Source organism: Haematobia irritans, chromosome 3, assembly GCF_050003625.1.
Source record: "Haematobia irritans isolate KBUSLIRL chromosome 3, ASM5000362v1, whole genome shotgun sequence".
Classification (NCBI taxonomy): Eukaryota; Metazoa; Arthropoda; class Insecta; order Diptera; family Muscidae; genus Haematobia; species Haematobia irritans.
Genome location: NC_134399.1, coordinates 38,539,323 through 38,561,052, shown reverse-complemented (window position 1 = coordinate 38,561,052; position 21,730 = coordinate 38,539,323). Strand labels below are relative to the sequence as shown.

Here is a 21,730-nt window from a genome sequence, read left to right as displayed (position 1 = left end):
CGGCTTAGCCGTCAAGCCGCCGCCACAAGAGGTAAAACTTTAGTGTCAGCCGCCGCCGACAAAAATGGGTCGGCTTCATTCTCTGCTTCAAATTTATTTTGTGATGGATAATTGTCCGCCGCCGAATTCACAAATTTATATCGGCTTAGTAGCCGGAGTCAAAAATTTAGTGCAGTACGCCGAATAGAACAATTTATATTACATCAATCGTCTATCAGTTAATTTTAACCGCCTCCAAATTGTTTTGGCAAGTCGATGCCTCTGTCGATCATGTGAGATCATCTTGACTGAAAAGTAGCCGCCAAGTAATCCAAATGTTTTTTATATTTGAGGAATAATTTATGAATGAAGCCGATCCGATGGAGGAGGCTTGACGGCTGAGCCAATAAAAATATGTATGTTTGGCGTCGGTCAATTTACCAGTAAAACATCAAACTAAAAGTATCCGATCCGCTATGAGATAAATCGTACGACAAATCGTTAAATTAAATTTATATTTATCTCTATTGCAATTGCCGAATCGCGCCGCTGATTTCAGTCTCCGCCGACAATTTTTTGCCAGTCGAAGCCACCGCCGAAAATGGGTCGGCTTCATTCTCTGCTCTGTTGTGCATAATCTGTTTGTGAGATAAATCGTACGACCAATCGTAAAATTAAATTTACATTTTATTTAACTCAGTTGTGTTTGGTTTGTTATAAAATATTAGTATTGGATTATGGCGTTTTAGCTTTTTAACTTCATTTGTAGAATATAAGCAGTAGTCCGGAAAGGTCCGAATTCTGCTGTGACAAATAGTGTCCTGTACTGTGGCAAATCGAGGGCACTTTCAGCACTGCTGACAAAAGAGATTGCGATGCGATTGCCCTCAACAGCAGAGTTGCATATGCTGTTGATTGTGCCTTGATTTAATGAAAATTGAGTAGTTTCAACGTTTCTACCCGTATTTTATAAGAAAGAAATATATTGCACAGAAATAAGGAATACACAAAAACTTTTTGAAGAATTTTTAATTTTTGTTTATATATTTTTTGCCCGTTAAAATTGTAGATTTTTTTAGGTTGCTGGCAGCATTGTAAAAGCACACTCTGTAATGACAAAATGAAGGCAAATATTTTTTTTTTCAGAAAAGAAAACACCATTATTTTCGGTAAAAAGATTATTTTTTTTAGCAGGAAATGCGAAAAATTTGGCGGCTTTATTCTTTGCTCGTATACCTTTTAGAGAATGAAGTCGATCTGTGTGATCAGCGGCGGTTTATACGCATTGTTTCGCCACCGGCGAAGAAGGTTTCATGGTTGAGTAAACGATTAAAAATGTAAATTGATTGAGTGACAACTACATTTCAGCCGAGATGAGCCGTCTTAATCAATAAAGGCTAGCTTTGGCTGTTGTGCTTCATTCTCTGATACCATCATATTGATTTATTAATGGACTACAGCGGTCGTCGTATAAATAAATTTGTATCGCCTTAGTAGTCAAATCGTCGCCGGTCACAAAAATGATTCAGCTTTATTCTTAGGCTTAGGATTTTACGATATATATTATAAATAATAAATAAATATTAAGTGTTGGATTTCATTTTTTAAGTTACATCTTTCAAGAAAAGCAGCATCAAATTGTAAAGCTTATGCTATAACATGTTGGCGATATTAATACATTAGTCCTACTTATAGATTTTTTGACTCAACCAAGCCGAGTTGTTATTTTAGTTGCCTAAAACAAATTCATCCTCTACTAATTTCTACTCTACTCATATCCTATAATAAAAAAAGAAAAATAAAGACTGATACAACGTTTAAATGTTTACAATTTCTTAAGATCTCCTTCCTCTTCGTCGACAACATTTTCTCACACTATGGGAAATAAATGTCCCTCCTCAGATCGAAAGCAAAATAAGGAGAGCAGTCTTACAGCGCTCAACACCAAAGGCCCCAAACACTATACGGAGAGAGATCGTCTAACATTGTCGGATCATTCATCACTCGATTATACGAATCGGCGTCATGTTACATTGCTACTTAATAGTCCATCATCAGAGATACTAAACAGTATTGCCAATTCTGCTACCAGTAATTCACTTAAATGCCATCATCCGGAGGGCTCTACCGATCAGCCGCCTGGTATTCTAAGAAGGGGTAGTGGTACAGCAACGGCTAATAGTAATGGTACTAGTCCCAATCAAAATCAAAAATGGAAAAGTGTTCGAGCTGTCATGGCCTATTATTGTTCATTGAGGCGTATTAAGAGGAACGGTCCATTTAAATTCACTTAAAATTTCCTATTCGTATCTACATACTTAATCAAAATACTCGTATCTATCCAATCATATTTACTATATATCAAACTGAAATATCAGCTTAGTTCCTCAATTGATAATGATATGATGATATTTTATATATTAACATACACATAAATATTCACCTATATACAGACACATAAATGGACAACATAGATCCATTCAACCACACTCACCCAGTCAACCAATACATTTTTCTTGACCTCCTCTCCTCTGTCATTTATTTGGTAGTACATAACCATACATATTTTCTCCTTCATATATATAAACATATATATTTTTTTTATATTTTATTTTTCTATTTGATGTAAGGAATGCCATCCTACTACTAATAAAAACTCCACATACATATAATAATCTTTTATTCGTATTTGATTTCCCTTTTTCACGGTTTATGCATCCGTCCATCGATCTAAAATCTGCTGCCAATAAAATATTTGCGCGCCGCCATTTTGAATCATTATCGTCATCCTTCAATACGATAAACAGTTGAAACTTTGTTTTGTTTTTCCGCCGTTTTGATGTTTTCAAATTAGCCCATATAATCATTAGTTTCAGGGGTTAAAGGTTCGTTTAGATTAGCAGCTTGTTGGTTCATAATCACTTAGACAATCAATTCATTGTTAAATTTTCTTATAGTAAATGTTAAGAAAAATACATCACAGTAAAGGTCAAAAGGTGTTTTCATAAAGTGATTTTCTACTTGAGTGATATTCTACTTGAGATCGTGATGTAGTCTTGTTCTAGGGCGGAAATACTTGCGTAATTTCCATTGCTTCTGAAGTTATTACATGGACGTTAACAGGAAGCTTAATATTTAATAGACATTAATAATTGGTAATAAAGGGTGATTTTTTAAGAGCTATAGGAAAGTTTAAAAAACATAAAATTGAGAAAAATTCTTGAAATCTTTATTTGAACCGATTGTACAGTCCATATAATTTAATTTTGAAGATGGTTCATCCGCTTAGACCAATTTTGGCATGCTATTTGCAACATTTCGGTCCGTGTCTTTCGAAAAAATGCTTCAATATTGTCTTCCAATGAGTCAATCGAAGCGGGATTGTCTGTATAACATAGATAAGAGCTTTTACATAGTCCTACAAAATATAGAGAACCGATTAACCGGTTCTCGAACTTGAGAACTCGACTCTTAAAAACTCTGTGTGCTATGTAGCACCGTCTTATTGAAACCATATGTCCAGTGTTTTTGGATATCATCTGACGGTAGCGCTCATTAGTACCCATCAATCGCACTAAACTGAAGATGCTTGACAGTGAAACAAAACACGAAACGTGCATCAGCTTTTTAAACCAGTGCTGCCAAAAATATAATAGCTAAAAAATCACCTTTTAATAAATATTAATAATAAAATAAACTTCAGTAAAAAAGTGCTTCCGAAAGCAGTAGATTTGATATACAACCTGGGATCGAGTTAGAGTTGCAAACCTATAGATAACAGGTTGGGTGATAAGTCCCCGGTCTAACAAAGAAAAACACATTTTTTTGTCAAAATTCGTTTTTATCATTCAACATAGTTCCCTTCAAGAGCGATACAACGATTATAACGGCCTTCCAATTTTTTGATACCATTTTGGTAGTACTCCTTCGATTTTGCCTCAAAATAGGCCTCAGTTTCGGCGATCACCTCTTCATTGCAGCCAAATTTTTTCCCTGCGAACATCCTTTTGCGGTCTGAGAACAAGAAAAAGTCCCTGGGGGCTAGATCTGGAGAATACGGTGAGTGGGGAAGCAAGTCGAAGCCCAATTCATGAATTTTTGCAATCGTTCTCAATTACTTGTGGCACGGTGCGTTGTCTTGGTGGAACAACACTTTTTTCTTCTTTATATGGGGGAGCCACCGTGGTGCAATGGTTAGCATGCCCGCCTTGAATACACAAGGTCGTGGGTTCGATTCCTGCTTCCACCGAACACCAAAAAGTTTTTCAGCGGTGGATTATCCCACCTCAGTAATGCTGGTGACATTTCTGAGGCTTTCAAAGCTCCTCTAAGTGGTTTCACTGCAATGTGGAACGCCGTTCGGACTCGGCTATAAAAAGGAGTTCCCTTGTCATTGAGCTTAACATGGAATCGGGCAGCACTCAGTGATAAGAGAGAAGTTCACCAATGTGGTATCACAATGGACTGAATAGTCTAAGTAAGCCTGATACATCGGGCTGCCACCTAACCTAACCTAAACTATGGGGCCGTTTTGCCGCGATTTCGACCTTCAAACGCTCCAATAACGCCATATAATAGTCACTGTTGATGGTTTTTCTTCTCAAGATAATCGATAGAAATTATTCCATGCGCATCCCAAAAGAGGCCATTACTTTGTCACATATCGACGGAAAAACTCGGGTGTATTACGAGTTAACAGCTGCAAACACCGCTCAGAATCATCGACACGTTGTTGTTTTTGGTCAAATGTGAGCTCGCGCGGCACCCATTTTGCACAGAGCTTCCGCATATCAAAATATTGATGAATGATATGACCAACACGTTCCTTTGATATCTTTAAGGCCTCTGCTATATCGATCAACTTCGTTTTATGGTCATTCAAAATCGTTTTGTGGATTTTTTTGATGTTTTCGTCGGTAACCACCTCTTTCGAGCGTCCACTGCGTTTACCGTCCTCCGTACTCATTTCACCGCGCTTGAATTTTGCATACCAATCAATTATTGTTGATTTCCCTGGGGCAGAGTCCGGAAACTTATTATCAAGCCAAGTTTTTGCTTCCACCGTATTTTCCCCTTCAGAAAACAGTATCTTATCAAAACACGAAATTCCTTTTTTTCCATTTTTTTCACAATAACAAAAGTTGCTTCACAAAAGACGCTCTATCTCACAAACTAATTGACTTACAGACGTCAAATTTTGACACTTGCGACGCCATCTATGTGTCAGACTGGGGACTTATAAGCCAACCTGTTAGTTGCCCCATTCGATTATTTCTTTGAGCAAAATCAAAAGTATACATACCATCGGTTAGCTTTGTGTTTTTGTATAAAGTATTTTTTTTTATAAAACCTCACTTTTTACGAGGCATATGAAGCTATATTTTCTTGTAATTCTAGTATATAAAAAAACACAACGTTTAACTTAATTAGTTAAATTGTGAATTCATTGGATGCCCTGATCTCCGTCATCTAAGAAAATATAGTTTTTATACCCTTCACCACTACTGTGGTATAGGGTATATAAGTTTGTGCATTTGTATGTAACGCCAAGAAGGAAAAGTCTGAGACCCATCGTTTAGTATACCGATCGTCTTAGAATTAAATTCTGAGTCGATTTAGCGATGTCCGTCTGTCTGTCTGTCTGTCCGTCTGTCTGTCTGTTGATGTATTTTTGTGTGCAAAGTACAGCTCGCAGTTTTAGTCCGATTGTCCTAAAATTTGGTATAGGGTCCTGTTTCGGCTCAAAGACGATTCCTATTGATTTTGGAAAAAATCGGTTCAGATTTAGATATAGCTGCCATATATATTTTTCACCGATCTGGTCATAATTAGCGTGTATATCAACCGATCTTCCTCAAATTCCGTACATCCGAATATTTTATGTGTCTCCAAAAACTTGCAAAATATCAGCCAAATCGGTTCAGATTTAGATATAGCTCCCATATATAGCTTTCGCCCGATTTACACTCATTTGCCCACAGAGGCCAATTTTTTGCTCCGATTTAGTTGAAATTTTGCACACGGAGTATAATTAGCATTTTAGCTATGCGTGCCAAATTTGGTTGAAATCGGTTCAGATTTAGATATAGCTCCCATATATACCTTTCGCCCGATTTACACTCAAATGACCACAGAGGCCAATTTTTAACTCCGATTTAGTTGAAATTTTGCACAGGGAATAGAATTAGCATTGTAGCTATACGTGCCAAATTTGGTTAACATCGGTTCAGATTTAGATTTAGCTCCCATATATATTTTTTTCTGATTTCGACCAACATTTTCCTTGTAAAATCGCCACTGCTTAGTCGAAAAGTTGTAAAAATTACTCTAATTTTCCTAAACTTCTAATACATATATATCGAGCGATAAATCATAAATAAACTTTTGCGAAGTTTCCTTAAAATTGCTTCAGATTTAAATGTTTCCCATATTTTTTTTACTAAAATTGTGTTCCACCCTAGTGCATTAGCCAACTTAAATTTTGAGTCTATAGATTTTGTAGAAGTCTATCAAATTCTGTCCAAATCGAGTGATATTTAAAGGTATGTATTTGGGACAAACCTTTATATATTGCACCCAACACATTTGACGGATGTGATATGGTTTCGAAAATTTAGATCTACAAAGTGGTGCAGGGTATAATATAGTCGGCCCCGCCCGACTTTAGACTTTCCTTACTTGTTATGTTTAAAATAATGAAAGTTTTGTTGGGCTTTTATGGATTTCAAGCACGTTCTCCTATTAGAAGTAATGTAGAGTCATGTTGGCTGTTGGCAAGCGCCGGGCTTGTCATAAAGATTTCCTGGATAGCTTCCTATTGGTATATTTTGTATATATATTTTTTGTATTTTGTATATATTCTCTCAAAATACTCTCACAGCTACTTTAGATGCAACATTAATAGAAAATTAACATTTACATAAACAGTTTTACTAGTTATTATCGTTAAACCCACCTAATAATTCTAGATATACAAAGAGTCGACTCTTCGAGTTTTGAAAATCGAGTTCGACTTTTAATGTTGCCCAAAATCCACTTTTCATTGTGAAATGGGTGGAGGGAGGATTGAGGAATTTTTCTAATGTTGACAACTGAGGTGACGTTAGGGATGCCAGATTTTGAAGAGGCAAAATGAGCACATTCAGCTTATAAAAAGAGCATATACGAAAAAAGAGCACACTTTTTCAAATGAAATAAAAACATTTAATTCCAATTTATTGAAATATAACCCCCATTTTCATGAAGCTCCGTTAGTGTTCCGTTAACTAACGAACTTTTAAATCGTATTATGGACATAGCTGTCATCTTGTCGATATATTCCATATGCCAGTTAGGAACTTAACTGCCACAATTTTTTCAGTTAACGTTAACCGTAGAGAAGATATTTGCAATTTACTTTCCGTTGACTTGAAGTTAAAGCTAAACGGAGCTACATAAAAATGGCCGTAATTATTTAAACATAACAAAAGGGTTCATAACATAAATATAAAATAACCCACTTTTAACTCAAGCTAATTTTCTTACAATACTTTGTAAGTCACTTTTTTGGTGGTTTTTTGAAAAATGTAATTGAAAGAAGTTTGTTTACATTTAGAACAGACTACAAAGTGAAGAAGCAACATCGGCGTGCTCTTCTTCGACTCTGTTATATAAAGTAAAACACAATTTTATTAGAAAATAACGGCGTAGGAAAATCTCGTAGTGTGACATTTACGTATTTGCAGTTTACTTTTACCATTTATTGAATCGCGTTGGAGTAATAATTGTTGTGATGCGTACTCTTTTGGCCTATCTTGTTTTAAGAGCACATTTTGTAAAAAAGAGCATGTCTGGCATCCTTACGTGACGTCAAAAGTTGTGTTTTCAATAATCGATAAAGCCGAAAGTATTACAAAATTTTATAAATCGAACAGACTTCATTCTCATATTTGTGATGTTTTTGAAAGAGGATCCATAGTATTTACCATTACCGTAAAATTTTAAAACCATAATTACACCAAGAGTTTTTCTTTTCCGGTTTGTGTTTTTCTTCTTTTCCAAATCATTTATATTTATTAAAACTGCGTAAAAATACTATGGCGAAAATTTCGTATCTAGGATATTCTTGACTAGCAAATGCAAGTCCATTGTTATACCTCATGTAGAGACCTACTCCCGCTTATATATTTAGCTGAATGTTGTGTCATACTGTATAAGACACAACTTGCTTTGATTTTGGTCTAATTTGCTCGACAAAAGGCAAATGTATTTTTCGTACATAAGTTTAGCAAAAGAACTTCTAGGGATGTGCTATCAATGCATCTATAAATAAGATACATTTTAGACTCTGTAAAAATTCGTCAACAGTTTTTTCCTCTTCTCTAATTCTTCTTATCTGTAATCTAACTAAGCTAAAACAAAAATATATACTTTCTCTCTCTTTTTCTGCGTATTCTTACAGACCTATAGATTTTAAATTTACATAGATGACCCGTAAATTACTCTAATTTAATTTCGCTTTTTTATAAAAATAAATTTTCGTGGAAATTAAAATTTAAGTTTTCATGGTTAATGCTTACTTGTAATTTTTTGATGTGTGTTCTAAATCTTTGAACCTATCCAAATTAACTTAACCCAAACGGGCCATCTCAATAAAATTTAAAATTTATATACAAATTTAAACAATGTATGAGGAGGTTAATGTAATTCAGTTTGAGATCTAATTTTATATATCATGTCTTATTTAATATGTGTTAATATTTTAGTAAACATATAAGGAGAATTTTCTCCCATTCGACCTTAGCCTCCTTATATATAAAGTAATACACATAAATATATTCCAACAAACAACAACAATAACTTTTTTTGTCTTAATTATATTTTTTTATGTAACCTCTAATAAAATACATAAATGTGTGTTTGTAAAGTAGAAACTAAACTATTGATGTTTTTGGGAAGTGCTCTTCCGCCTACAAAAATTATTTGGTAATTTTCTTTCAAGTGTTAAGATTTCTTGCAAGAGTCCTCTACGATACTCAAATGATCAATAAATAAAAATTCGAAATATAATTTACCTGCACCATTTGTAACCATTAAATTTCAGTTGTTACTTGGAAAAATGCATATATGTAGCTTAATATGTTGAAACGACTTGAGTAATTAATGACAATGACATTTAAATCCATTTAGGAAATCGCGTATCGGAGATGGAACTTCGGATCCAGAATCCGATTGGTAAGTCCATATGAACACGTACTAAAAGAACAGCTTAAAAAATAATGGGTTGGCTAATCGGCATGTACGCTTTGTTAAAACAAAAATCAAAACCAAAAAAAAATAATTTAAAGCCAGATCGTTAACAAAAGCACACATTCGTAATAATATTAAATACAAAAAAAAAGATTTTTTTTTTGAAAAATTATTTTGTTTTTTTACATAATAAATTACATATATCAATACATAAATATATAAATTAGAGTTCAAAACCCAAAGCGTAATGGCAAATTGACATTTTTGTACGCTTAGCGCTCCCCCTTTTAAATAGTGGTTCAGCAAAGTATCAAAGTTCTATGTTGACATTAGGCCATATCGTCAACAAATTGCTGCTTGTTTTATTTCCGTTTGTTTCTCGTATCCTTATGTATTTCCATTCTAGTCCGTACATTTAACTGAACTTTGTAATTTTGTTGATGATGCTCATGTTCAGCAGTTAATGAGTCGCTAGTGTTGCATAATGTGTAAACCCTGTAAATACGTTAAAGCAAATTGTTTTTTTTTTTTTAACATTAAATCCGTTAACCAATTTACTCAAAAGTCCAAGCTTAAACGAAGAGAACAAAGGACTCTCAATCATAGCCTCATACCTCAATAGAGTCGCAGACTACAACGCTCTAACGAAACGTATGTAGGATGTGTAGTAATGAGAACAACCTCCATGACAAACGTAGAATTCAATAAAAAAAAAACATAAAATTAGATGAAACAGAGTTAGCAATAAAGAAAACCTCTAATTTGGAATGAATGATAACATATTTTCTTTTATTTATTGCAAAATGAATACTAACCCATTTAAACTAAAATTTAGATAAATTTTTTCAAATATCTGTTATAACAATGATTGATGTGATTTTGATGCTTTTGTATCGATTTTTGTTGTTTTTCATAATTCGATTTTTATGTTAATGTTAATGCTATTCTTTTTTTAGAAATCGGTGTGAAGTGGAATTGCATGTGACGTGTGTTTGTGTGTTGTGGCACCGACAGACAGAGCGGCATACAGGCATATCCTTATTGTATGTCGCGTAGCAAATATTGTTTCCGTTCCGTTTCGTTCCTTTATGTTTCAATTGCTTTTGAGTTTAGTACTACATTGATATGCCGAATACCAGACTCTCCTAATCTTGTACCGTTACTCCTTACTCGTATCGGTACTACCACTCTGTCAGTCAGTGTTTCTCAAACTATATGTGTAGATAAGTACATCATAGTCTCCACCACTTCACTTCATCTTAATGTTGATTAACTCGCTCGTTCGTTCCGTATCCGTATCTGTGTCATCTTTGACTTTTGTAAGTAGTCTATATTTCTGTAACGTAAGTAGTCAAAATATCATTTTCGTTTATCCTTTTTCGTTACATTTTGTAATTTCGTTTTGAAATTTGTTTATGTGCTATTTTATGTGTGTGTTATTGGCTTTCGAAAATGTGATTTTTGTAAAGTGAATTTATTGAAAGACTGCCTATTAATGTATGATTCTTAAAACAACAGGACACGATCGAATCAACGATGGATGAAGCTGCGAACCACCGTTCAAATCTCGTCTGCAATGCAAAAGAAACCACCGCTGAAGAGGGAAGATTCTTTTCTCAAACGATTTTCCACGCGACAAATACCGGAAGCACAGGTAATTGACACAAAACTTTTGGGACAAATATAAATACAAATTTTGTTATATGAAATACATTTATATGTGGGTTCTATTTTTTACATTTGATATTAATAAGAGTAATATTATCCAGTGTTGGATTCGCCTTGAAATTAGTTTTTTTTTTTTTTATCGAAATGGGATGTTGAAGACACGGTTGCCACAGTTGGTAGAATTCTACCAAAAATGGTAGATTTTTTACTCTTTGGTAGATTGTTAGAATAGATTTTTTACTCTTTGGTAGATTGTTAGAATTTTTGAGGTTTTGGTAGAGATAATAAAATATTCCACTACAACTAAGAGGTTTTATATATCTATAGAATGAAATAAGAGTGGCAAAATCTTCTTTAGAAATCAATTTCTTTAGAATCTATATATATATATATATATATATATATATATATATATATATATATATAATTTTTTTTTTATTTATTTCATTTATATACAGTGTATTACAATATTCAAATATGTAATGCCTCAGCGCCCAGGGGCTTAAGAGAGGCTAAAAAAGAGCAACTGCTTGAGCTTATAATTAATACATAGATAATCAATCAACTATAAAAAAAATGTTCAGTTTAAAGTAAGATTTATGAAAGAAGTATTTCCATATTATTAAGAAGAAAGTTTTTGAGGCGTGTCTTAAAAGCAGACAACACTCGTATTTCTTTAAGGTCAGACGGAAGTTGATTATATTCATAAGGACCAGAATAAGATATTCTCTGCTTAGTAGCTTCAAGGCGACATCTTACTGTACTTAATTCCATAGCATGTCTCGTCATTCTATTCGTATGGGATATGTTATAACGAAACTGAATTCCATAGGATCCCAGTCCCCTCAAGGACTTAAAAACATATATCAGAAGTTGATATTTAAAAAGACCTCTTATGGGCAAAATATTCCTCGCATAATTTTTATATAAATGTATTGTATGAAATCGGATTGGAAGATTGTATACAATCTTTAGAGCTTTGTTCTGAGTGGATTGCAATGCTCGTAGTGAATGGCTCATCTTAGACCCATATACTAAAGGGAGGTAGCATAAATGCGACTGGATTAACGATTGATACATCATAAGCTTCACCCTAGTATCAAGTTTCCACCTAAATTTATGGAGTATACCAACTGCTGATGAAGCCTGTGACTTCAATCGAGCAATGTGTTCGTCCCATGTCAGATTATAACTCAGCCACACCCCCAAATAACATACAGACGTGGATTCCCTTATTACATTGCCATCTATATGCACAAACATATCAATATCATCCCTCATAAGATGGGGTCTAAACCTTACAAACTTCGTCTTATTCGAATTCAACACTAATTTATTTATCCTTAAGAATTCCGACAAAAGCGCAGCATCATATTCAATTTGGGTTCTTAAAACTGTAGGAGAATTGTAATTATAAACAAGTATATACGGCCGTAAGTTCGGCCAGGCCGACTCTTATGTACCCTCCACCATGGATTGCGTAAGAACTTCTACTAAAGGCTGTCATCCACAATCGAATTACTTGGGTTGCGATAACACTTGCCGATGGCAAGGTATCGTAAAACTTTTTAACACTGTCTTCTAAATTGTAAGTTAGCCCATACGGGGTATATATTAAACAAAAAAAGGCCGATTAAATACGTATATAATCTAGTTTGACAAAATTTTCTATAGAAATAAAATTTTGACAAAATTTTCTATAGAAATGAAACCTTTGACAAAATTGTCTATAGAAATAAAATTTTAACAAAATTTTCTATAGAAATAAAAATTTGACAAAATTTTCTATAGAAATAAAAACTTGACAAAATTTTCTATAGAAATAAAATGTTGACAAAATTTTCTATGGAAGTAAAATGTTGACAAAATTTTCTATAGCAATACAATTTTGACAAAAATTTCTATAGAAATAAAATGTTGACAAAATTTTGTATAGAAATAAAATGTTGACAACATTTTGTATAGAAATAAAATGTTGACAAAATTTTCTACAGAAATAATTTTTTTACAAAATTTTCTATAGAAATAACATTTTGACAAACATTTCTATAGAAATAAACTTTTGACAAAACTTTCTATAGAAATGAAATTTTAACAAAACTTTCTATAGTAATAAAATTTGACAAAATTTTCTATGGAAATAAAGTTTTGGTAGATTACAAAATTTTCTATAGAAATGAAATTTTGACAAAACTTTCTATAGTAATAAAATTTGACAAAATTTTCTATGGAAATAAAGTTTTGGTAGATTATTTTTGGCGATATGGACCAATTTTTGTGTAATAAGTCATCGGCTATATATAACTAAAGACCGATATGGACCAATTTTTACATGGCTGTTAGAGGCCATATATTGACAAAATGTACCAAATTTCAACCGTATCGGATGACTTTTGCTCCTCCAAGAGGTTCCGGACGTCAAATCTGGGGACGGTTTATATGGGAACTATATATATTTATGGACCGATATGGACCAATTTTTGCATGGTTTTTAGAGACCATATACTAACACCATGTACCAAATTTCAACTGGATCGGATGAATTTTGCTCTTCCAAGAGGCTCCGGAGGTCAAATCTGGGGATCGGTTTATATGGGGGCTATATATAATTATGGACCGATATGGACCAATTTTTGCATGGTTATTAGAGGCCGTAAACCAACATCAGGTACCAAATTTCAACCGGATCGGGTGAATTTTGCCCCTCCAAGAGGCTCCGGAGGACAAATCTGGGGATCGGTTTATATGGGGGCTATATATAATTATGGACCGATATGGACCAATTTTTGCATGGTTGTTAAAAACCGTATACTAAGACCACGTACTAAATTTCAACCGGATCGGATGAATTTTGCTCCTGCAAGAGGCTCCGGTGGTCAAATCTGGGGATCGGTTTATATGGGAGCTATATATAATTATGGACCGATATGGACCAATTTTTGCATGGTTGTTAGAGGCCGTATACTAACATCAGGTACCAAATTTCAACCGGATCGGATGAATTTTGCCCCTCCAAAAGTCTCTGGAGGTCAAATCTGGGGATCGGTTTATATGGGGGCTATATATAATTATGGACCAATATGGACCAATTTTTGCATGGTTGTTAGAGACCATATACTAACATCAGGTACCAAATTTCAATCGGATCGGATGAATTTTGCCCCTCCAAGAGGCTCCGGAGGTCAAATCTGGGGATCGGTTTATATGGGGGCTATATATAATTATGGACCGATATGGACCAATTTTTGCATGGTTGTTAGAGACCGTATACTAAGACCACGTACCAAATTTCAACCGGATCGGATGAATTTTGCTGCTCCGGGAGGCTCCCCAAGCCAAATTTGGGGATCGGTTTATATGGGGGCTATACGTAAACGTGGTCCGATATGGCCCATTTTCAATACCATCCGACCTACATCAATAACAACTACTTGTGCCAAGTTTCAAGTCGATAGCTTGTTTCGTTCGGAAGTTAGCGTGATTTCCACAGACGGACGGACAGCCGGACAGACGGACGGACAGACGGACGGACATGCTTAGATCGACTCAGAATTTCACCACGACCCAGAATATATATACTTTATGGGGTCTTAGAGCAATATTTCGATGTGTTACAAACGGAATGACAAAGTTAATATACCCCCATCCTATGGTGGAGGGTATAAAAAGTGCTACATCATCTGCAAACATATAAAGCTTCCCTATAAATCCAATATCCTTAATATCATTAATAAATAATTTAAACAATAGTGGACCCAGTATACTCCCTTGTGGCACTCCACATTTTACAGGAAGTGTCCTGCTCCTATAATCTCCAATTTGTACAAATTGCTGCCTATTCCTCAGGTAATCAGCAAAGAATTTCAATGTGGACTCTGTGCAACCCATCAATAGCAACTTCTCAATCAAAATCCCAAAATCTACCAAATCGAAAGCCTTACATAAATCAAAGAAAACGCCACCAACGCCTCTATAACCGTCGTCCAGACCCTTACATATACAATCTAAAACATTAACCAATGCATCCTGAGTACCTGATCCCTTCAGGAAACCATATTGACGATTATACAAAATACCGTTCTCATTAACATAGGATGTCAGTTGATCAAAAACAATTTTTTCAAATATCTTATCAAAAATTGGTAAGATTGAGACTGGTCTGTAATCCATTATCTTAGTCGAAGCGTGATGTTTGGGAATGGGAACAATTTTGTGTGTTTTCATTACCGTAGGATATATCGACTCATCAATCATTTTATTGAATATCTTCGATAGGGCCTCAGAGATAGACACTTTCCTAACCAGCAACATCTTCGCCGTAATTCCGTCCCAACCTGGGGATTTCCTACCATCTAGCATCTCCAAAATATGCTCAATACAAATGCTATCTACCCTATTAATGACAAAACTATTATGCGACTGTTGCAAGGTTCTATCTATGTTTGTTTGTTTGATTGCTTGTATGTTCCGAGTTGGCTCCGAAACGGGTGAACCGATTTACTTGAAACTTTCAGAGATCGTAGGGGGCGTTTATGTGGTGAAAATAGGATACCTCATTTTTTGACACTTGGTCGCGGAGGACTTTTTGAAAATTGGACCAGAGTTGACCGATTTGCTTGAAATTTTCATTGAAGGTTGGGGTTGGCATCTAGACAAAGATCCGCTACTTTATATTTCGATATTTGGTGGCGGAGAGGACCTCCCCTTTGTTCGACTTTTTTTTAAGTACAGTGAAAAAACTAAAATTCTCTAAATTATCTGAGATTTACAGAGAACATGCGGTGAGGTTATGGAATTAATATGGGTTACCTGATGATTTCATATGTGAACGGGGAGGGGGACCTCCCCCTTGCCCTACTTTTTGCAACTTGGAACAAAATTATGCGATTTGCTTGAAATTTTCATTGAATGTTGGGGTTGGCACCCAGGCAAAAATCCGCTTCATTATTTTTCGATATTTGGTCGGGGATGGAGACCACCCCCTTTGCCCGACTTTTTTTTTTAAGTACAGTGAAAACAAAACTAAACTCCCCCTACTGAAATTTTACGAAAAAAATGGGTGAGATTATGAAATTTATATCAGGTTACTGATTTTTTAATAAAAATAAAAGGGCATAAGTAGACATCCGCTTCTCTTAAGTACATACAGAGAAACAATTAAAATTTACCGAGTTACTTGAAATTTACAGAGGACTGGTGAGAAGTTACGAGTTTAATAGTTGATACTTGGATTTGTGATATTTGGACGGAAAAGAGGCCGCCTCTTTAGGCTTATAATTTGCTTGACATTTTCTGGGACGTTTACAAAAGATACGCTACATCACTTTTTGATATTTGGTCGGGGAGGAGGGGCTCCTCTAAAACTGCAAAAAAAAAACAAACAAAAATGCTTAAGTTTTCTTGAAATTTACAAAGGCAGTGGGGGAAGGTTATGATCGAAGAGGCAACCTTCCTTGCCCCACACTTGAAGGAAAGTTTCAAGAATTTTTAGGGAAGGTTAGGGGTGCTATTCACTACGGTGTATGTCGATATTGTATCGGGGAAAGTGACGTCCCTTAAAAACAATAGAGCAAAATTTACACATCTCCGATCTACTTGAAATTTACAGGGAACGTGGGAGGAGGTTATTAAATTTATACATGATTTTTAAAATAGTATATAATTTTTCGATATCTGGTTGGGGAAGGGAAAAATTGAAATAAACTTTGTCGATTTACTTCGATAGAATTTATAGGGACCATTGAGTAGTTGTGAAATTAATATAGGGTACGTAAAAGTCCGATATCAGGTCGGAGTGTAGCGAAGGTGGGGAGAGGGTTCCCTTTTATCCGTTTTTTTTTCTTAAATTGAAAGTAGAGGGTTGTCCGCAAATGGGAACTCGGTACATAATTTTATGATTTTTGCACAGGCTTCTGCCAGACTTCTTTTTAGTAAAGAACTTAAATTTACATGAAATTGGTAGCCAACGTAGAGGGTGCATAATTTTCCAACATTTTAGCAAATGTTAATGTGGTAAAATTTTTTACTACTTTTGCTTTTTCCGATTTATTGGATGGGAAACAGTAATTCTTTGTATGTTATTATAATATAGTGCTTAATTTTCAGATATGTTGAGGAGAAGGATACCTTTGCTTGACAAACCACACTTAAAATTCACAAGAAATATAGAAGATTGTCCAACTACTTGAATACAGAATATTATTTAAAAAATTTGGAGGAAATTTGGAGTACACCCTCTCCCCGACATTTTTTAAGACGAACCGTTTTACATATGCATATCCGCCGTATTTGTACCTATAAACGAAAAAGCAAAGTTGTCCGTTTTGTTTGAAAGAATTCAAATATTTTCGAATTTGTTTTCAGCACGAAGGATATGGTTGACTAAGTTAACGAAAACTGTTCCTACAAATACGCTTCGGAAGGCGCAGCGAAGCGGGCCGGGTTACGCTAGTAGAAATTAAATTTTGGAAAATTTTTTCTATAGAAATTAAATTTTGACAAAATTTTTCTATAGAAGTAAAATGTTGACAATTTTTTTTATAGAAATACAATTTTGATAAATTTTTTCTATAGAAATAAAATTTTGACAAATTTTTCTACAGAAATAAAATACAATTTCTATACACCCTCAAAAAAAATCGCTTCTTTAACATATGTTCCAAACATATTTTGCAGGAAGCACATATATTATTGGATACTGTCGAAACATTAATATGTTTGTTTTATGTGAACATATTATATGTTTGGAAGCATTTTGAGCCCAAAAATATTATATGCTTGGAAGAATTTTTCCCAAAGACGATTGTGCTCATTCCCTAACATACTCGTTATTTTCACTTCCACGAAATTCTTGGCACCTTTTTCTGTAATACAAATAATGTTGAAGAAATTATTCACTTTTATAAATTTTTTAAATTTTACCTTTCGCCTGCACGGAGAATCGAACCGAGGACCATACAGTTTGTACGCCAACACACTATCCACTGGGCTATGTAGCTGTTATGGTCACCAGCAGATAATTATCGTTATAAGTTACATTTATATAGCATAGTTTGCAGCGCCCACGAGCCCATGCAAACATAACATTATTTAACAGAAACATACATTTGTTTGCCACGTGGAGCAGTGGTTAGCATGTCTGCCTTGAATGCAACGGGTCGTGGGTTCAATCCCTGCTCCGACCGAACACTTTTTTTTTTTTTTTTAATTTACACATTTATATTTATACTATATAAAATTTTTATAATGAAACTTCGAAATGTGGGTTATTAAAGCTTTATAGTCATTAACAGTGCTTGATATAAACAAAATTGACTGATTTTTGGATAAAATATTATTTTTTATTGCAAAAATAACAATTTTGTAACAAAAAACTGTTTTTGGTACAAAACTTTAAAATTTGGAAAGAATTCAAAAACTCTAACAAAAGAAGAACGTGGAGTCGAGTAGTAACATACATAAATAGTTTTATAACATAAACATAAATTTATTTAGGCGTGAACAGTTTTTTGCTAGCATTTAACACCATCGGTCTAAAATGCCTTTTATTTTTCTTTAATAATTCATTTTAAAGAAAATAAACTTTTTAAATTGTTTTAGCTGCAAAACTCGAACTTAATGCCCGCTTTTATATTTGAAGGTGTCCGTCAACTCCTCTGGGACTACTTATTAATAAAGAGGAACTAAACTTTGTTTTTATACATTTTACTGTGTAATTTTTCACTATTTCCTCCTTATTTCATTTTACTGTCGCAACTCTAAAAAGAGTATAGTGCCCTTTCGTTATTTTTATGAAGACCCCTGATTTCTTTTAATGAACCAAGAAAAAAATTGTTCCCATAATGCCAAAATGATAAACAAAACACATGTCCACACATACATAAAATGCTGCTCTCAAGGCGAAAACACATGCTTTTTTTCAAATGTCTATCCTCTTGGTTCCGAATGTCCATTCTCTTTATTCAAATTAAATAATATTTAGACTTAAGCATATCAAATTTTTGGCCTTATCATAAAACAGTTTTCCGAAACAACATACAAGCAGTTTCACAAAAATTTCTCTCTTTGGATTCTTTCGCTGTGTTATGTTGATATCTTTCGTCAACTCTCCCGGTTTCCATCTCTATTTCTTTCTCTATACTCTCTCTGTCGCTTTGGATAAATTATCACAACATATGTATGTTTAGTCGAAATTTGTAAATTTATATATGTTTGCATTCACACATATGATTTTTATGAAACATTTATGCCCCAAACATAATATATTTTAACATATTAACATAGGTGTCCCAAACATTTAGTGTTAGTTTAGGAACATTACATGTTTGCACTTAAATATATTGTGTCTTAAAATTGTGCCCGAAACACACTTTGTTTATATCGGAACATATGAAAAACATATTTTTCTAAGAGTGTAGTAATAAAATTTTGATAACATCTTCTATAGAAATAAACTTTTCACAAAATTTTCTATAGCAATAAAATTTTCACAAAATTTCCTATAGAACTAACATTTTGATAAAATTTTGACAAAATTTTCTACAGAAATAAAATTTTGACAAAATTTTCTATAGAAATAAAATGTTGAAAAAATTTAGTGCCAAGCTTCAAATTAAGTTTTTTTTAATATGGTACATTTTTTGGTAAAATTTTCTTCAAATTTTGGTAGATTATTTTTGTCACGAGTATACAGTACTTATTATATATATTTATTATTATTATTTGTGCAAAATAAATCGAACCATATTTTTATACCCTTCACCATAGGATGGTGGATTTGGCTTGCGGAGCCTCTAAGAGAAGTAAATTTCATCCGATCCGGCTGAAATTTGGTACATGGTTTTAGTATATGGTCTCTAACAACTTGGTCCATATCGGTCTATAATTATATATAGCCCCCATATAAACCGATCACCAGATTTAACCTCCGGAGGCTCTTGGAAGACCAAAATTCATCTGATTCAGTTGAAATTTGGTACGTGATGTTAATATATGGCCTCAAACACCCATGCAAAAATTTGTCGATATCGGTCCATAATTATATATAGGCCCCATATAAACCGATCCCCAGATTAGACCTCCGGAGCATCATGGAAGAACAAAATTCTTCCCATTCGGTTGAAATTTGGTACGTGATGTTAGTATATGGTATCCAACAACCATGCCAAAAGTGGTCCATATCAGTCCATAATCATTTATAGCCCCCATATAAACCGATCCGGAGATTTGGTTTTGGAGCCTCTTGGAGGAGCAAATTTCATCCGAGTGAGTTGAAGTTTCTACGCATTCCATGGTGGAGGGTACATAAGATTCGGCCTGGCCGAACTTACGGCCGTATATACTCTTTTAAAGTTGCTTCTTAAAAACATCAGCATTTATACGGTGCAATTTTGCATGCAATAGGCTTGAAATATTTTGACGTTTATTCGCTCAATCTTCTTTAATTGGTAATTCGTAACAATAAAATACATAGTGAAAGAAATTGTTTAAGCAATTGCAAAAATAAAAATGGAAGATAATAACGAAAAAATCATTGAATCACCACAACACGCATGTTTTCATATTTTTAAAACACCTCAACACGTTGAAAGCAGAATACAAATAAAGCAAATGAACAAGAGTACAAACGACAGTGAAGAGAAATGTCAAAAAATTGCAAGAGGAACGGAAAACGTGAAATTTTTTCTACCCCCTTTGCTTCTCTACACCGTTTGCCTACAAACAAGAGTTGCATGCAATTATTGCACGAAGAAATTGCATCGTGTAAAAGGCCTCAATGTCAAGCTTTTTGGTAAATTGGATTTGGCAAGCCTAATCTATATCCTTACTTCCTGCACACAGTAGTATCTTTATGCCATTTTTTTTAAATTCCAATACAATATATAATTTATACTATTTTTTTTTCACCAGGAAACCGTCGAAGATACTGGATCAGAAAGTGCCTCAGGGGATGCCGACAAGACCATTAAGAGGCGTAGGCGTTACCTTCAAAAACGACGTTCCGTTGTTAACCCCGATGAAAATTTTCATTTTTATTGGCTTATGGTCTTAACAATATGTGTCCTGTACAATTTGTGGACTCTAATTGTTCGTCAGAGCTTTCCTGAATTGCAGGTGCGTGGTTTTTCGAATACTTTAAAAACAAAGTAACTTCATTTTATCAATTCCATTTTAAATTTTTAGCAAGCAGTGCCAACATTTTGGTTCATTTGTGATACATTAACAGATGTGGTGTTCGTTTTCGATATTTTGGTTCAACTACGCACCGGTTATCTGGAACAGGGCCTCATGGTAAGAGCTCAATTATGAAAAAAGTATGCGTTTATTCAATGTTTTTGTTTTTTTAATTTATTAGGTGTACGATGATAAAAAATTGGCTTGTCATTATGTCCACTCTAGGAATTTTGTTTTAGATATGGTTTCCCTAGTGCCCTTTGACCTATTGCAACTTCGCATGGGTCCACAACCGTTATTACGTTTCACTCGATTTTTTAAGGTAAGTCGATCACAGCTGATTGCTAAATATACCCTCAAATGTCACATACACAATAACTAGGGTTGCAAAATATTAATGTCTTGTGAAAATAAATGATAATCTTGTGTTTTCTCTTTGAGTAACAAACAGTTTGATAAACATGGACGTAATGATGCCAATATATTGAAAAAAAATTCTAAAATCTTTTCTAGGTTTATAGATCTGTTCGTTTTTATTATATCGTCGAAAGTAGAACCGTTTGGCCAAATTTATGGCGTGTTGTTAATCTAATTCATATTCTATTAATATTAGCCCATTGGTTTGGCTGTTTCTATTACTTGCTCTCCGAAGCAGAAGGATTTCAGGTAATTGCATCGTATT

At 34.1% G+C, this 21,730-nt stretch overlaps 1 protein-coding gene across 1 annotated transcript in view; it reads left to right on the top strand.

Moving 5' to 3' along the window:
- The window catches only part of Cngl (Cyclic nucleotide-gated ion channel-like), a 72,129-nt gene that overhangs the window by 29,581 nt on the left and 20,818 nt on the right, over nt 1-21,730 (top strand). Inside the window, exons 4-9 of the mRNA XM_075298663.1 lie at nt 1,820-2,246; nt 10,724-10,861; nt 20,785-20,988; nt 21,058-21,165; nt 21,230-21,370; nt 21,562-21,714. Of these exons, the coding sequence (XP_075154778.1) occupies nt 1,820-2,246; nt 10,724-10,861; nt 20,785-20,988; nt 21,058-21,165; nt 21,230-21,370; nt 21,562-21,714 (1,171 nt within the window). The remainder of the gene's footprint in view (nt 1-1,819; nt 2,247-10,723; nt 10,862-20,784; nt 20,989-21,057; nt 21,166-21,229; nt 21,371-21,561; nt 21,715-21,730) is intronic.